General features: G+C 48.3%; 2 protein-coding genes across 2 annotated transcripts; both read right to left on the reverse strand.

Moving 5' to 3' along the window:
• Window positions 1–2,806: 2,806 nt before the first annotated feature.
• lrrc31 (leucine rich repeat containing 31) lies at window positions 2,807–7,584 on the reverse strand (the record flags this gene model as incomplete). The annotated part of the gene is made up of 10 exons (XM_084442809.1): window positions 2,807–3,180; window positions 4,212–4,367; window positions 4,519–4,683; window positions 4,846–5,013; window positions 5,141–5,329; window positions 5,889–6,053; window positions 6,178–6,345; window positions 6,748–6,903; window positions 7,024–7,212; window positions 7,572–7,584. 10 exons carry the CDS (start codon window positions 7,582–7,584, stop codon window positions 2,807–2,809), a joined length of 1,743 nt encoding a protein of 580 aa, XP_084298935.1.
• A 610-nt stretch (window positions 7,585–8,194) lies between these two features.
• On the reverse strand, window positions 8,195–13,411 carry eif2s3 (eukaryotic translation initiation factor 2, subunit 3 gamma; the record flags this gene model as incomplete). Its single annotated transcript, XM_084443052.1, has 12 exons — window positions 8,195–8,892; window positions 9,050–9,222; window positions 9,591–9,760; window positions 9,960–10,104; window positions 10,220–10,314; window positions 10,447–10,581; window positions 11,454–11,612; window positions 11,920–12,014; window positions 12,242–12,363; window positions 12,542–12,669; window positions 12,782–12,845; window positions 13,343–13,411. The coding sequence occupies 12 exons, from the start codon at window positions 13,409–13,411 to the stop codon at window positions 8,829–8,831; spliced, it is 1,419 nt and encodes a 472-aa protein (XP_084299178.1). The 3' UTR covers window positions 8,195–8,828.
• Between the last annotated feature and the right edge of the window lie 877 nt (window positions 13,412–14,288).

Below are 14,288 nucleotides of genomic sequence, written 5' to 3' on the forward strand. Positions count from 1 at the left end.
ATCCAGGCAGCGCCATCGGCCCTTGAGGAGGCCGATGGTGCGCTCCACGACATTCCGTGTCCGGGCATGTACCTCATTGAACTGGGTCTCCTGCTCAGTCTGAGGGGCCGGGAAGGGAACCAGCAGCCACTCCCTCAGGTAGTAGCCACTGTCGCCTGTGGGTGACAGAATCATCAGTCAGAACTGGTTCTCATTCTTATCAGGTTTGAATATGTATATTGGCATATGCACTCACCGACAAGCCAGCCGTCACGCGCAGCGCCTGCCTCCAGTCTAGCCCCTACCCTGCTGTGTGCCAGGATGAACGAATCATGTGTGGAGCCAGGCCACCGTGCCACTACACCTGTGATGATCATGTCGGCGTCACATATGATTTGGGCATTTATGGTGTGCACATTTTTCCGATTCACATAGACGTATTCATTATTGGATGGTGCCCTTATCAATATGTGGGTGCAGTCAATGGCCCCAATCACATTGGGGAGACCGGCCATTGCTGCAAATCGCCTTTTGGTGTCGGCCTGCTCCTCCACAGAGTAAGGGAACCGGATGTACCTAGCGTGCATCCTGAGGATGCCATCCCAGACTGCAGGCATGATGGCGCTCAGTGACGGCTGAGATATTCCAGACCTATGGGGGAAATATTTAGCAGGATTAGATCATACCCAGCAGGGGCCAAGGATGAGCAAACTAATGTTGAGTTATCAGACACATTACACACCTGTCGGCTAGTTCCCGCTGGTATGTCCCGGTTGCCAGGAAACCCAGCGTGGTCAGTACCTGTGCCAGGACAAGTGGATTTACATCACTTCATCATGTCCAAATGTTCACAGCACATTCTTCATTATTATTGGGAGTGCTGCCTTGGCATCATTATTCTATATGGTATGTGGTCCGTAGGCCTACCTGTGTTGGCACGGATGTTGCGTGGGTGCGCCGGGTGCTCCGTTCCAATGCTGGACCCAGTTCAGCACATAGCTCCAAGAGCACGGCTCTTGGTAGTCTATATCGGCTTATTAGCCAGTCATCATCATGGGCCAGCAGATCGTGTTGGTCGCGGAACACCCGCTCCCTCCTAATCCTCCTCCTCCCACCATCGGCGCGTGCATTCTCAACTAGCAGTACTAGTAGTGCAGGATTCATGTTGTCTAGCTTTACGCACAGGGGGACTGTCATTTATATGCCTAGCGGGCAGCAAACAGCTGCACATGATCACATATTGATGACAATCTAATTGGTCAATTATTGCCGTTTGATGGAGTGCCTGCATTAAGTGTGTGACATATAGCGCGGAAGGGTTTGGGACAGCGCATAGGTTGAGTTTGGGGAACAAATCCATATCGGAGCATGAATGAGCCGGTTAGAGGACACGTCTAATCTTGCATTGCGATATATGTTTGTGCTGAATTGGGCTATTAGCCTACATGTTTGTGCGTTCATGAACTGTCGCTCTTATTCTCTCCGTCAAACATAGTAATTCACCGACGCACCACCTGCGTCGCCAGTTCCCCCTGTGTTCAAAGAGGGCGTAGAACACCGTGTAAATCGGTACGACAACTTGAGAGGTGTCGTACAAAAGCGCGGAGAAAGGCGACTAAATTTCCGCCCTTTCGGCTTGATAAATCGCAATGTGGGGGGGGCAAATGGCGTACGCCTGAAATCGCGAAAAAGACCGTGTAAAAGAAGGCGTACCTCAATGATAAATGAGGCCCCAGGACTTGGTCCCCGGGCGCCATGAACGATGGCTTCCCCTTGAGGATGGGATAAACACTTCTTCTCGCAAGCCATCCGACACCTGAATGACTCAATCTAGAGCATCCAGTGTACATAACATAACCACAAATGCAAACGTCAATCCCTCGTGATTATTTATTATAGCTGTAGCATGTACATAACATGCCCATGCCCTCCGTGGCAGAGGTCCAGGGAGAACAAACGCGGACGTCGCGGGAATGAACGAAGAGGCGCGAAGGGGTTCGCATGGTTATCGGTAGGCTACGTTCAAGCACTGAGCGCAGATCTCGGCGTCTCCCCGTAACGGGGCCGGCTGCGGCTGATAGAAGTAATTGTCCGTTAATTCAAACGTAGCCTTGCAATTTCTAACTTAGTATAAAAGCTATTTGGCAAAAGTTTGCTGAACGCTGATTGGCTGAAGGTGTTTTTCTGTCAAGGCAAGTACACCCACCCACGAAATCGCTCTCTATGGGGCGGAGGCCAGACCGATATTGCGGACCCAAGCAGTGAGCTCGCTAGATCGGGATGGTCATACCAGGCTAGCAGCAGGCTATAAAGTAGGTGTTATTTATTTTATATATTTTTTATATATAGATATATAGTTTTTAATGTTTTGTCTATACCTGGCCTGGACATTTACTGTGAGCTTAGTGAAGGGTATGGATTGTCACTGACCTTTAAATCCTGTGAGACACACTTACAGTAGGCTACCTGTCCTTCATGCCTTTGTAGGTTCAACTTTATTAGACTCCTGCAGCAGCTGCACTACACTGGTGAGATGTACATTTAGCAGTCATCAATAAGATAAGAACACGCTTGGTTCAGTAACAATCAGTTATATTTATTTTTGCATTACATAATAATAAACTTTTCAAATGTCGGCACAGACAAACAAGTATCGGTAAATCCATTACAGTGAAAATTGTGATGTGTATGAAAATAAGTGCATGCATTTTGTATAATTATATTACTTGGGTGTTAATAAGAATCTCATATATGTGATCAGCGTTAAGTGACAAATGTGGAAAAAAAACATCTATTCTATTTCAAATCATAGCCAGGTGCTCTCTCCCTACTCTTCTGTGTGCATCTCATCCAGCCCGTCCTTAACGGACGAGGACGACATGGGCGTGTCCCACTCTAATAGGATGCTCCTCTTCCTGAGGGCGTGGCTTAGCCGGTCCCTCCCCTGGGCTGTCAGGGTCCACCGCTGCATGCCCAGACGAGCCAGCGCCGCGAGGCGTGGCAGAGCGCAGAGCAGCGAGGGGAGCCAGGTCGTAGCGGGGGCAGAGGCCAGAGGTCGTAGGCTGAGGTCGAGCTCCTCCAGTGACCCCAGGCCCCCGCCTGCCCCGAACAGCGCCGCCCAGCCCTCGTCCCTCACCTTGCCGTTATAGGAGAGGTCCAACACGCGGAGGGAGGAGAGACAGCCCCGCCTACCCACGGCCGCTGCAGAGACGGGAGGAAGATGGGAGGTGGAGAGACACGCGAGATTAGAGTAGCGGAGACTAGAACGAATGTTGAAGAGTGTGTGTGACTGGGTGTGTGCGTTGTTGAGGAGTGTGTGTGACTGGGTGTGTGCGTTGTTGAGGAGTGTGTGTGACTGGGTGTGTTCGTTGTTGAGGAGTGTGTGTGACTGGGTGTGTGCGTTGTTGAGGAGTGTGTGTGACTGGGTGTGTGCGTTGTTGAGGAGTGTGTGTGACTGGGTGTGTGCGTTGTTGAGGAGTGTGTGTGACTGGGTGTGTTCGTTGTTGAGGAGTGTGTGTGACTGGGTGTGTGCGTTGTTGAGGAGTGTGTGTGACTGGGTGTGTTCGTTGTTGAGGAGTGTGTGTGACTGGGTGTGTGCGTTGTTGAGGAGTGTGTGTGACTGGGTGTGTTCGTTGTTGAGGAGTGTGTGTGACTGGGTGTGTTCGTTGTTGAGGAGTGTGTGTGACTGGGTGTGTTCGTTGTTGAGGAGTGTGTGTGACTGGGTGTGTGCGTTGTTGAGGAGTGTGTGTGACTGGGTGTGTTCGTTGTTGAGGAGTGTGTGTGACTGGGTGTGTTCGTTGTTAAGGTGTGTGTGTGACTGGGTGTGTTCGTTGTTGAGGAGTGTGTGTGACTGAGTGTGTTCGTTGTTGAGGAGTGTGTGTGACTGAGTGTGTTCGTTGTTGAGGAGTGTGTGTGACTGGGTGTGTGCGTTGTTGAGGAGTGTGTGTGACTGGGTGTGTGCGTTGTTGAGGAGTGTGTGTGACTGGGTGTGTGCGTTGTTGAGGAGTGTGTGTGACTGAGTGTGTGCGTTGTTAAGGAGTGTGTGTGACTGGGTGTGTGCGTTGTTGAGGAGTGTGTGTGACTGGGTGTGTTCGTTGTTGAGGAGTGTGTGTGACTGGGTGTGTTCGTTGTTGAGGAGTGTGTGTGACTGGGTGTGTGCGTTGTTGAGGAGTGTGTGTGACTGGGTGTGTGCATTGTTGAGGAGTGTGTGTGACTGGGTGTGTTCGTGTCACCTAGCTGATGCAGGTCGCTGGTGGTGAGGTCACAGCTGCTGAGGCCTAGCTCCTGGATGGCCGACGGTTGCAGGGAGCCCAACAGCAGCGCGAGGCGTCCCCCCACCACCTTACACCAAGAAACATCCACCGCTCGCAGATGTGGTACTGCCAAGGCTGTCACACACACACACACACACATACACTGATATGAGATCTGAAGAATATGTATGTTGTTGAGACACATCTGTAGCATATTACGTAAATCCAGGTGCTTGGAGATCTTTGAATAAATCTGAAAATAATTCAGACATTGCTAGGTGAGTACCGAGTGCGGTGAAGGAATCCTCGTTTAGGCAGCAGCTGTTGAGTGGGAGGCGTCTCATCTGTAACAGCGGTAGGGTGGAGACCAGAGAGCTGACCGCCCCTCCGACCTCCTTATTGGACGACACATCCAGCTCTGTCAACTCTGAGAGAGAGGGGAGCACCTGGACTACAGACCAAAACAATAGGCTTGCTCACATATGAGTGTACATTCGAAGTGGGAAGTTTTGGTACATACACATACAGACTTTCTCTTTCACAGAGGCGCACAAGCGCGCGCACACACACAAACACAAGCGCGCACACACACAAACACACAAACCAGACTCACTTAGGGAACCCAGGTCTGCGTTTGTGAGACAGCAGAGGTGTAGGTTGAGGCTCTCAAGGTGTGTGAGGTGCGCCAGGTGAGGGGTAAGAAGTGACAACCCTCCTGCCAGGTACTTGTTACTGGACAGGTCCAACTCCCGCAGGGAGGGGAGGCAGTGGAGCGAACCACCTTTGCGAAAGTGGGGCAAACAACATCCGTCACAGCATTTTAGGATTACTGAGGCTTTCCTATCTATACATTCATAATATAAGAGGATTCATTCATACTCTCAAACACAGAATAACTGGCCCCTTACCCAGAATGTTTAAGGTGTTTGGTGTCAGGCCACAAGCGTGTAATCGCAGGGTTGTGAGCGAGGGAGAGTGAGAGAGGAAGGAGGCGAGCCCCCCCACACCCCCAGCATCTCCGTCCTCTGTCTCAACCAGTAGAGGGTTACAGGACACGTCTAACACACACAGGTCGGGAAAACCACTTCCCATACCACCTAGATCAGGAAGAGAGAGAGAGAGAGAGAGAGAACGGTTGATACTAGATATATATTATAGAGATCATTAACCATACAGCTTGAGAAAGAAGAGCAATGTCCTGTGCTGGTCCTTACAGGTGATACACAGTAGATAACGCTCTTATATAGACAATCATAAATTTAAAAAAATTAATTAATAAAAAAAAACTCTAACAAGACTAGTATTAGGAAACATGATCGCTCCCGACACAGAGATACCGTGTGGGTACCAACGGTGTAACACTATTGGCTAACAAGCCTTGTATCTCAGACAGATAAACACAACATTCATACTGGACCTATCCATTTTTTTTAAATGATTAATAGTCAAGCATTTCTTGGGGGGGGGGAAGCAATACTTTTATTCCAATTCTTTCTAAATGCTCTATTCTCTAAAAGCTCTGTGGATTAAAGAAAATCTATATTTATATATATTTTTTAATGATTAGTCTACATAAAAATGTTATCTATATCACATTTAAAGCAATGTGACATTTTGGCTTTCATGTATATACCCAAGTAGGTTCGGGTCTCCTACCCAGTGCTGTTGTGTCAGCTGCAGTGAGTTGGCAGGCCACCAGATGGAGCTCTCTCAGAGATGGGGGGAGTTTACCCAATAAGCCTGGCAAAGTCCCGCCCCCAACACCAATGTTCCAGGATAGGTCCACAGCCTCCAATAAAGGGACATATTCCAGAGCATCCCCTACACACAGGCGCACACACGCGCGCACACAGACACACACGTGGGTTTATCCACATGCAAAGACAATTTTATGCCGTCAATTAAACACGTTATGTAAAAGTGTGATCAGAGTTTTTAGCCCCACCCAGAGCACTGATGTCATCATCATTCAGCCTACAGCTGCAAAGCCTCAGCGTTCTGAGCCCGCCCACACTCTGGAGGTGAGAGGTCACGGCCCGCAGTGAACCTCCAACCAGTTCATTCCAGGACAGGTCCATCTCTTCCAGCTGAGGCAAGAACTGGAGTAGCGTAGCTGAGAGAGGGGGAGGAAACAGAGCACAAATGATGAGTAAAGTCTGGCTAGAAAACTTTATTTGAAGACTGTCATGACACTGTCATAACCATGACATGACCCATGTAGGAATCTTCTGATATGGAAATATGCACGAAAACAGCCACGATCATTGTGCACTCGCGTTTTTTACTTGCACACTCTTGCATGTGCAACCATTATGGTCACAGTCTCAAGCCCTGTTGTGGGCATGAATCGTTCATGTGCACGGTTTGCCTCACGCACGCGCACAAAAAAAGTGTCATGTCAGTCTTATGCACACACCTTCAAATAAAGAGTTATCGAAAACATATTAACGCGTGAAACTAATGTATGACTCTTGTCCTGTATGTATATGTGTGTGTGTGTGTGTACATAACTCACCCAGCTCCAGTGTGTCCGTAGCAGTGAGGTCACAGTGAGCCAGACTCAGACTCCCGCTGTCAGCTTTCTTCCCCAGCCTCTGGACAAACACACAGACACGCCCCCATCCTCTGGCGTAAACACTCTCCTGTGTGTCCGCCGCGTCCGGAGAGACACCTGGGACACATTGACGAAATATGACTGATTATCGTTGTGTATAATCAGAGTTTGTATGATAATCCCATAATTCAGGACACTATCACGTCTCCCTTCTCTCCTCCTCCCTCCTCCTCTCACCTGTCCCCTCTCCTCGTTCTTTCTCCTCCGCGTCCTCAGGAAGCGCTCCGCCCTCCGCCAGGCGGGACAGGAAGCGGCCGGAGGAGGAGGGCGTCTTCCTGTCAGAGCTGGGGCGCTTGCGGCGGATCTGGTTCATGATGAGGTCGAAGGGAGAACGCTTCTGGCCCGCCTCCTTCCCTCGCTGCCCATCTGACCAATCAGAGTTAGACGAGCCCATCACAAATCACGTGACTGACCTTGACAACGGCACAGACCCTGAGGTGATGGGGGTGTATGGAAGCAGTTGCTTTTGAGTCCGTTTTTCCACACTATGAATTTGGAAACAATCCTAGACCCATCTTCTATTTATATACTTATTAACAGGTTACTTATTACTGATGGATGATGACGTAGCCAGTTGTCTAAGAGCAAAGAGAGAGCACTCGTTATCCATGGAGGGAGGTGCTGGTCAAAGCAAGCACAAATCAAAATATGAAGACTTAAATCTCCATAATATTCATAGCACAAGGAAGGTTTAACTCTTCTTATTTTTGAAGAGTTCAACATACCTGCAGACTCCATTCTCCAACCTCCACCTTGGCAGCGCCCTGCAGCGACAACACCAGCATTTGAATCTCTCACTGTAGCCTAGGCTACAGAATGTTTAAAAGTGTAGTGACAATATTGAGAGCATCTGCACACAAACCAGGAATTAAAAGGTCATAAAAAAACATCAGAGACCAGTAGTCAGCTGAACCCGTTTCGCTGTTTCTTCGGTACTCGTGCAAATCGGACTTTGATGCCGTAACCGCGCACGCCTGCACTAAGCCCAGTAACAGCGAAGTCGGATAAGACAAAACTAGCGTCAAATAGCCTATAATGCATTAATCAAGTACCTCCTCAGGTGAATTGAGCGTGCAATTTTGTCCAAATATGGACAAGATGATCAGCGGTAACGTTAGTATCAAAGAGCGAGCAGAGCTTCTTCACCAGTGACGTCGGCCCGTCTCGTGCTCCTCAGGTGGATCCTCCCGGAAGTGTTCAAACTTCTCAACTCCTTTGGTAAACAACCATGGCGGTATGTAAATAACGGGACCACCTCACGAATATGATTGTCAAAATAAATAAAAAAATATATTTTATAGACGATTCACAGAGCTGGACAGACCACAAAGACAGACATTTCTTCCAAATGTATTTTATTAGATTCCACTGAAAGCTGTAGACAGCACAGCATAAAGAGCACTGGTTCCCCTCTCGTCTGTGTTAAGTAGAAACCAGACCATAGGCCTACACTGGTGGGTGCAATGTTACAGAACATTTGGATAGAAATGCAGCATAATAGTAGAACCGATACAATTCTCATGCAGAATAAATGGTGAATAATATAGGCCCTATAAGCTGCATTTCGGTCCAATGATGTGAGCGTTGCTTCCAACAGAGTAGGCCCAAGCACTGCTTTGGGAGATACTCCTCTTAAAAACCCAGGACCTGCCATACACCCCCCTCCTGAGGGAACATCTCAATAGTCGTGGGTGGCCTCCTCAATTTGTCTACTCCTTCCTCTGGACTTGTCCGAAAACACAGGACAAGTGAAAGCAACCTAGCCTAGAGTCGGCGGAATTGATTCCGAGCCAGTCTGTGATGCTTCAAGCCTGATGCAGGAATGGAGACAAAGCGAGGAAACCGCTGTAGACTACTGAGAAAGACCCTCGCGTTTCCGCCCTCCCTACGTCCGTCGGCAGCAAGAATGAAGTGTGAAGATGGGTGTGTCATTCCGTTGAAAGGAGCGTCGCCATGGTGACACAAACTCCCTGATTGGCTACTCAGTCATCGTCCACTGTGGGTGTGATGGTCACGCCCCTCCTGATCTGGCCCCAGCCAATCAGACTAGAGAGTGAGGAGAGGGCCAATGAGACACAAGCATGAAAAGGGCTCAGGATACTTCTATAAAAATTGTGTCTATACATCAGTGTGTGTGTGTGTGTGTGTACAACATTGTGCCCAAGTTGAATTGTATGAAGAGGCCTCTCCCTCCTAGACTCACCGCCAATGTTTCTCCACACGGCGGCTGAGGGCGATCTTCTCGCCCACCTCGGTGCAGACCGGGTTGGTCAGTACGATCTTGCCGAGGTCGGCCTTCACGGCACTGACGCGGCCGCCTGTTGACAGTGAGCCGATGTTCACCATCAGCACCTCGTTTTTAGACAGCTTCTGGACCTGCAGGGGCACACGCGCACACACACACACAGTGAGAGCTGCTCAGCCTCTCAATCCCTCTCTACATCCATCTGCCTCATTCAGAAACCAGAAGAACCACTCACAAAACCCCCAAATTGTACTCCTTCTCCTTTTCAGAGAAATCAGAGTATACATGCACATCTCTTTTCCAGGTGCCGAGTCAAAAAAGGCAACTGATGTCATGCAGGAAGTCTCGCAACGATGTTGGCAGCTCCCAATTTTTTTTGGATAAAATTCTAACATTTCGAAAAATATGTTTGGAGGCCTCGCAGGCTCTTCTTCATGTGTTTCAAGCCCTCACAGGCTCATCAATCAAACGACTTCAGATCCCAGGATGCACCGCTCACCTTGGCGGCCTTTTTGTCCCCCTCCGTGCGGACTCCCAGCAGCCTCCTGAGCAGGAAGTACGAGATCTCCAGCTCGGTGAATATCTCTGGCAGCGCCCCGACCGCGCCCAGCACCTGGCCCACCATGCGGTCCGCTCGGCACAGCGTCGGGTCGATCTTGGTGCCCACGCCTGGAACACACACAGCGACTTAGAAGTACACATCCACGCGACTGAACCTGGCATCCCACCAGAGCATACACACGGGAATCACAACCCCGCAGAACGTCAATCGGCAGAAAAATCCCAGACTGCACCCAGAGATGCACCTGTCATGCGTAATGATCAGACAGACAGACAGAGAAAAGACAGACAGACAGAGAACTCGTACCGATGAGTCCCCCTGGTGCAGCGTACTGCAGGTCGTTGTGCTCGGCAAACAGAGAGACGATCTTGGAGAAGATGGGTTTACACATGAGCTTCCCCTCGTGGTCTTTGGACACGATGCCGGGACGCACCTCCAACTCCTGACCCACCTGGGGGACACCGAGACAGAGAGGCAAGTTTAATAAAATAAAAAATGTTTTTTTAAAAGTGTGCCTGAAATGAAATCCCTACTTTTGTGACTGTCCAGGGGAAGAGTGATCTCACCTTCAACACTCCCTTCAGAATACTGCCTCCTGCCACGCCCCCTTTCAGGTCATCCACCTCACATCCCGGCTTGTTCACGTCAAACGATCTGATCACTACAACACACGCATTCCATAAGCTTCCAAGACACGCAGTAGTGCAACAAAACATGCTTCATAAATACATTTTGATTTGATTTAGTAGACGGGTACTCGGCTGACTGCGCGCGCACACACACAGGTTCTTACCGATGAGTCTGGGCTCGGAGGTGAAGTCTCTGATGGGCACTGGGATCTTTTTGACGATGTACTCGCACACCACCTCGATGTTGTATTTGAGCTGGGCGGAGATGGGAATGATAGGAGCGCCCTCCGCCACGGTCCCTGCGGAGAGAGGAGACGGAGGTGACGGGTTACACGCGTGCGCAGACGAGCGCGGCGGCGGCGGTTTCGGTGCGGCCGCCCTCCCCCCGGGGACCTGCGGTTGGCGCCCCGGTCTCGCCAGATCCGAGTGTGGCCGCTCCCTGAGGATGGTTAGTCTGACCTCGGCTCGAGGGGTTGGCCGCGCTACGGCGACCCTGTCTGGTGGTGGAATCACATGAGCTGAAAGAGTCGTCTCTCTCCTTCGCATCCCCGACACCAACAACAGTTAGTAGTGGGGGGAGGATTGTCAGGGTCAATAGGCTAGAAAATTGGGTGAACATGGGATAAACAAAGCATGGCAGAGAGGAGGCATGCACACAAAGAGCAGTGTTTCAATGAGAAAGGCCTGGAGTGAGGGGGCAAGCATACTCAAAGGTAGGGATGGCAAGCATACTCAAAGGTAGGGATGTTAACAGTTAATCGACTATCGATTAATTGCCGATAAGAATTTACTCGATTAAGATTTGGTTACTCGATTAATTGTTTGTTATTGGAATGGAGCTTTTTTTCTTTGAACGAACAGACGTTATTAACAGGAGTTGCGTGAAATGTAATCATGATTTAGGGTCTGACTGCAGATGAGGGCGCCACACCATGTAGTGGAGGCTAATTGGGATGCCGGGAAATTTCAACAAAACAGTGGAAGAAGAAACAAAAATGAAGCTAGCAAAGCGCAGTCCAGCGTGGGACGTTCTTATCAATTAATCGACTATTCTTTGTTAAGGTAAACAGTTATCGATTAATGAAATTCTTTGAACACACACACACACACACACACACACACACACAACTGAGCGTGTTTCAAGTGTTTATGAAAGCGTGAGCGCGCTGACCCTGTACGAAGGCGAGGATCTGTTCGTACTGCTCCTTGGCCTGGCTCTCCTTCACCAGGTCGATCTTGTTCTGCAGGATCAGAATGTGCTTGAGCTTCATGATCTCTATGGCCGCCAGGTGCTCCGACGTCTGGGGCTGGGGACACGACTCGTTCCCCGCTGAGAGAGGGGGGAGAGGAGAGAGAGCAGGGGGGCAGAGGGGAGAGGAGGACAGGACAGATCCAGCATTTTACTGTGATTGTACACTGTACGTTACATGCAACAAATAAAACCTGAGCCCGAAATCCTCTTCAATGATAAGAACGACGCTTGAGATCGTGAGACCTTTTTTGCAGTGAAATATTCAAAGTCAGCCATGTACCAATTCTAGAAATGGATCCTCATTCACAGGGCAGCCGTCAACGGAGTTAGGCCTACTGCCACCGATGAGGGTTAGATGTCTATAGATCCGGGGGGGAAGTCTCACCAATCAGGAGGAGAGCTGCGTCCATGACAGCGGCGCCGTTCAACATGGTGGCCATCAGAATGTCGTGACCAGGACAGTCCACGAAGGACACATGCCTAGGGGGGTCGATACAGAGAGAGAGAGAGAGAGAGAGAGAGAGAGAGATGGGAGATGGCGGGTAGGATGTTACTGAAAGGAAGCTTTTTCACAACTAGACCTTTTTTCCACATTTTCATGAGGTCATATGTTCAGTATGTTAACATGAAAACAAAGATCTCAGTTACATGAAAGCTCAGTCCTCCATTTGTGCAGCATGTCAAGCTGTCTTTCTGTTGAGTCTTACCTGACCAGTTTGAAGTTGCCCTTGGTGCCGGGGATGTCTGTGGGGAACTCATCAGGAGTGCTGCTACCACATGACCTGTAGCACTCTGGCCTGGGACAGCCGGGGTCGTCCAGCTTATACACCTGAGAGGGGTGGAGGAGAGAGGGAGGGGACGAGGACACGGAGGGAAGACGGCAAAGGAAAGGAACATTTTCGAAGAGGTAAATTCAAGTGACATTTCGGATTGATCTGTTGAGTATATAATTATGCCGGTTAAGAGCATTTTAATTATCTGTGAAATTACCTTCCGTCAGCGCTTACCTTTGCATTAGCATAGCCTAGCTTGATGGTGATGTTCCTCTCCAGTTCATTCTTGAACCTGACCGTGTGCACGCCTGAGATGGCCTTGACCACAGTAGACTTCCCGTGGGCCACATGACCGATGGTGCCTACGGGGAGACGGGGACACAGGTGAGGAGGAGTGTTCAGTGGGACATTTTGGAAAAGTAAAAGGTGTGCATGGGGAGTGGAATAATTAGGGAAGTGGTGAGATTCTCTTACCAATATTGATAGTGGCCTGTCTGCTAATGATCTCTTGCGAGAGTGGGGTCAGTTTGGAAACATCCTGATTTGAGAGAAAAAAAAGTATTATATTTGCATGATTTCTAAATGTGTTAAGATAAATTACTGAAACATCGCAATGTGTGTGTGTGGCAAAGACACAGCCAGGCTGGTTCGAGTTGTGGCTAATTTGACAATACTCTGAAGAAGTCAAGATTATAAACAGTGAACAGCTGCTTTACTTAGTAAGGTTTGACAACTACACGTAAACAACTGTTAAAACTAGCCAAATCATCGGTCTTTGGGATAACGATTAAAATGTACATGATGACGTTAGCTTACTACTAACGTTATGCTAGCCAGTAGCTACCGCCACTGACAATGAACGGGAATAGCTAATAGCATCCGCACGCCGTCCACTGCTGTCATGTGCCGGGCGGTGGTTCTACACCGGCTTCCCGGAGCCTGGCAACTACACGGCAACTCGTGTTTCTCTGTCGAGTTTATTGATACCTAATCCCTGCCATCCATAGGATCGATAACAAATAGATGAACACTCACCAGAGTACTTAGATCTTGTTTGGAAAGATGAGGCTGACCCAGCGTTATTCCAGACTCGTCGCCCGCCATCTTGAACGAAAAAGGAATTTGAGCAGGCAGCAGCGATTGCCTCAATCATTTAATGAACAACAATATCATCCGCGTGTAATTTTCTCGGAAACCTCAGTATTTACAAATGGCTAGTTGTAATAAATGGTTATATAAATCATATAATATATTTTGAACGAGGTGTATAATGTGTTCCTAAACTGATGAATGAAAGAGAGGACAGGGGTCCTTTCTTAATGGATGATGCAATATTCTTATTTCACAAATTCTTTACAGAATAAAAGGTCTTACTGACTTCGGGCAGTGCAAAACTGTGATATAAAATACGAATGCACGTGTGGATATATTTGTTTAATTTCTTTATCAGAAAATAAATAAGGAGAACAACGGGTACGTGTGTCGGGTCCGTCCCTTTGTGGTGATGTCATCAAAATGAATTTGTAGTTTAGTTTTCTGCTGCCTACTGCTGGTCCTTTTGGGCCATCATGAGTTTTCCCAGATTCTGGACTATAATTACATTACAATAAGATAATAAATAACATGACGTTGCACATGTAGCCTGCAGTTGCTGTATTATATTCATATCCTTATAATATTTTTAGATTTAGACTTAGGTTTAGGTATTTTTTTTAGATTCAGGTTAATATTTATATAGACCTATTGGGGTTAGGATATAACTGTATTATAGCCTATTCATATCTAGTCTTTATTTTTAGGTTAAAGTTAATATTATATATTTTTTCACATTTATATTATATTGTTTAAAAAGTAGAAAAATAGTTTGCACTCTTTTCAACTTATATATACAAAATACATATATTTTTATTTATCAGGTGTGTGAGCCAAAAGCATATAAGATAAAAATGGAAGGTGCAACGTCTGCTACAGGCTGAGTGCA

Source organism: Borostomias antarcticus (genome assembly GCF_949987555.1).
Source record: "Borostomias antarcticus genome assembly, chromosome: 9".
Taxonomy (NCBI): domain Eukaryota; kingdom Metazoa; phylum Chordata; class Actinopteri; order Stomiiformes; family Stomiidae; genus Borostomias; species Borostomias antarcticus.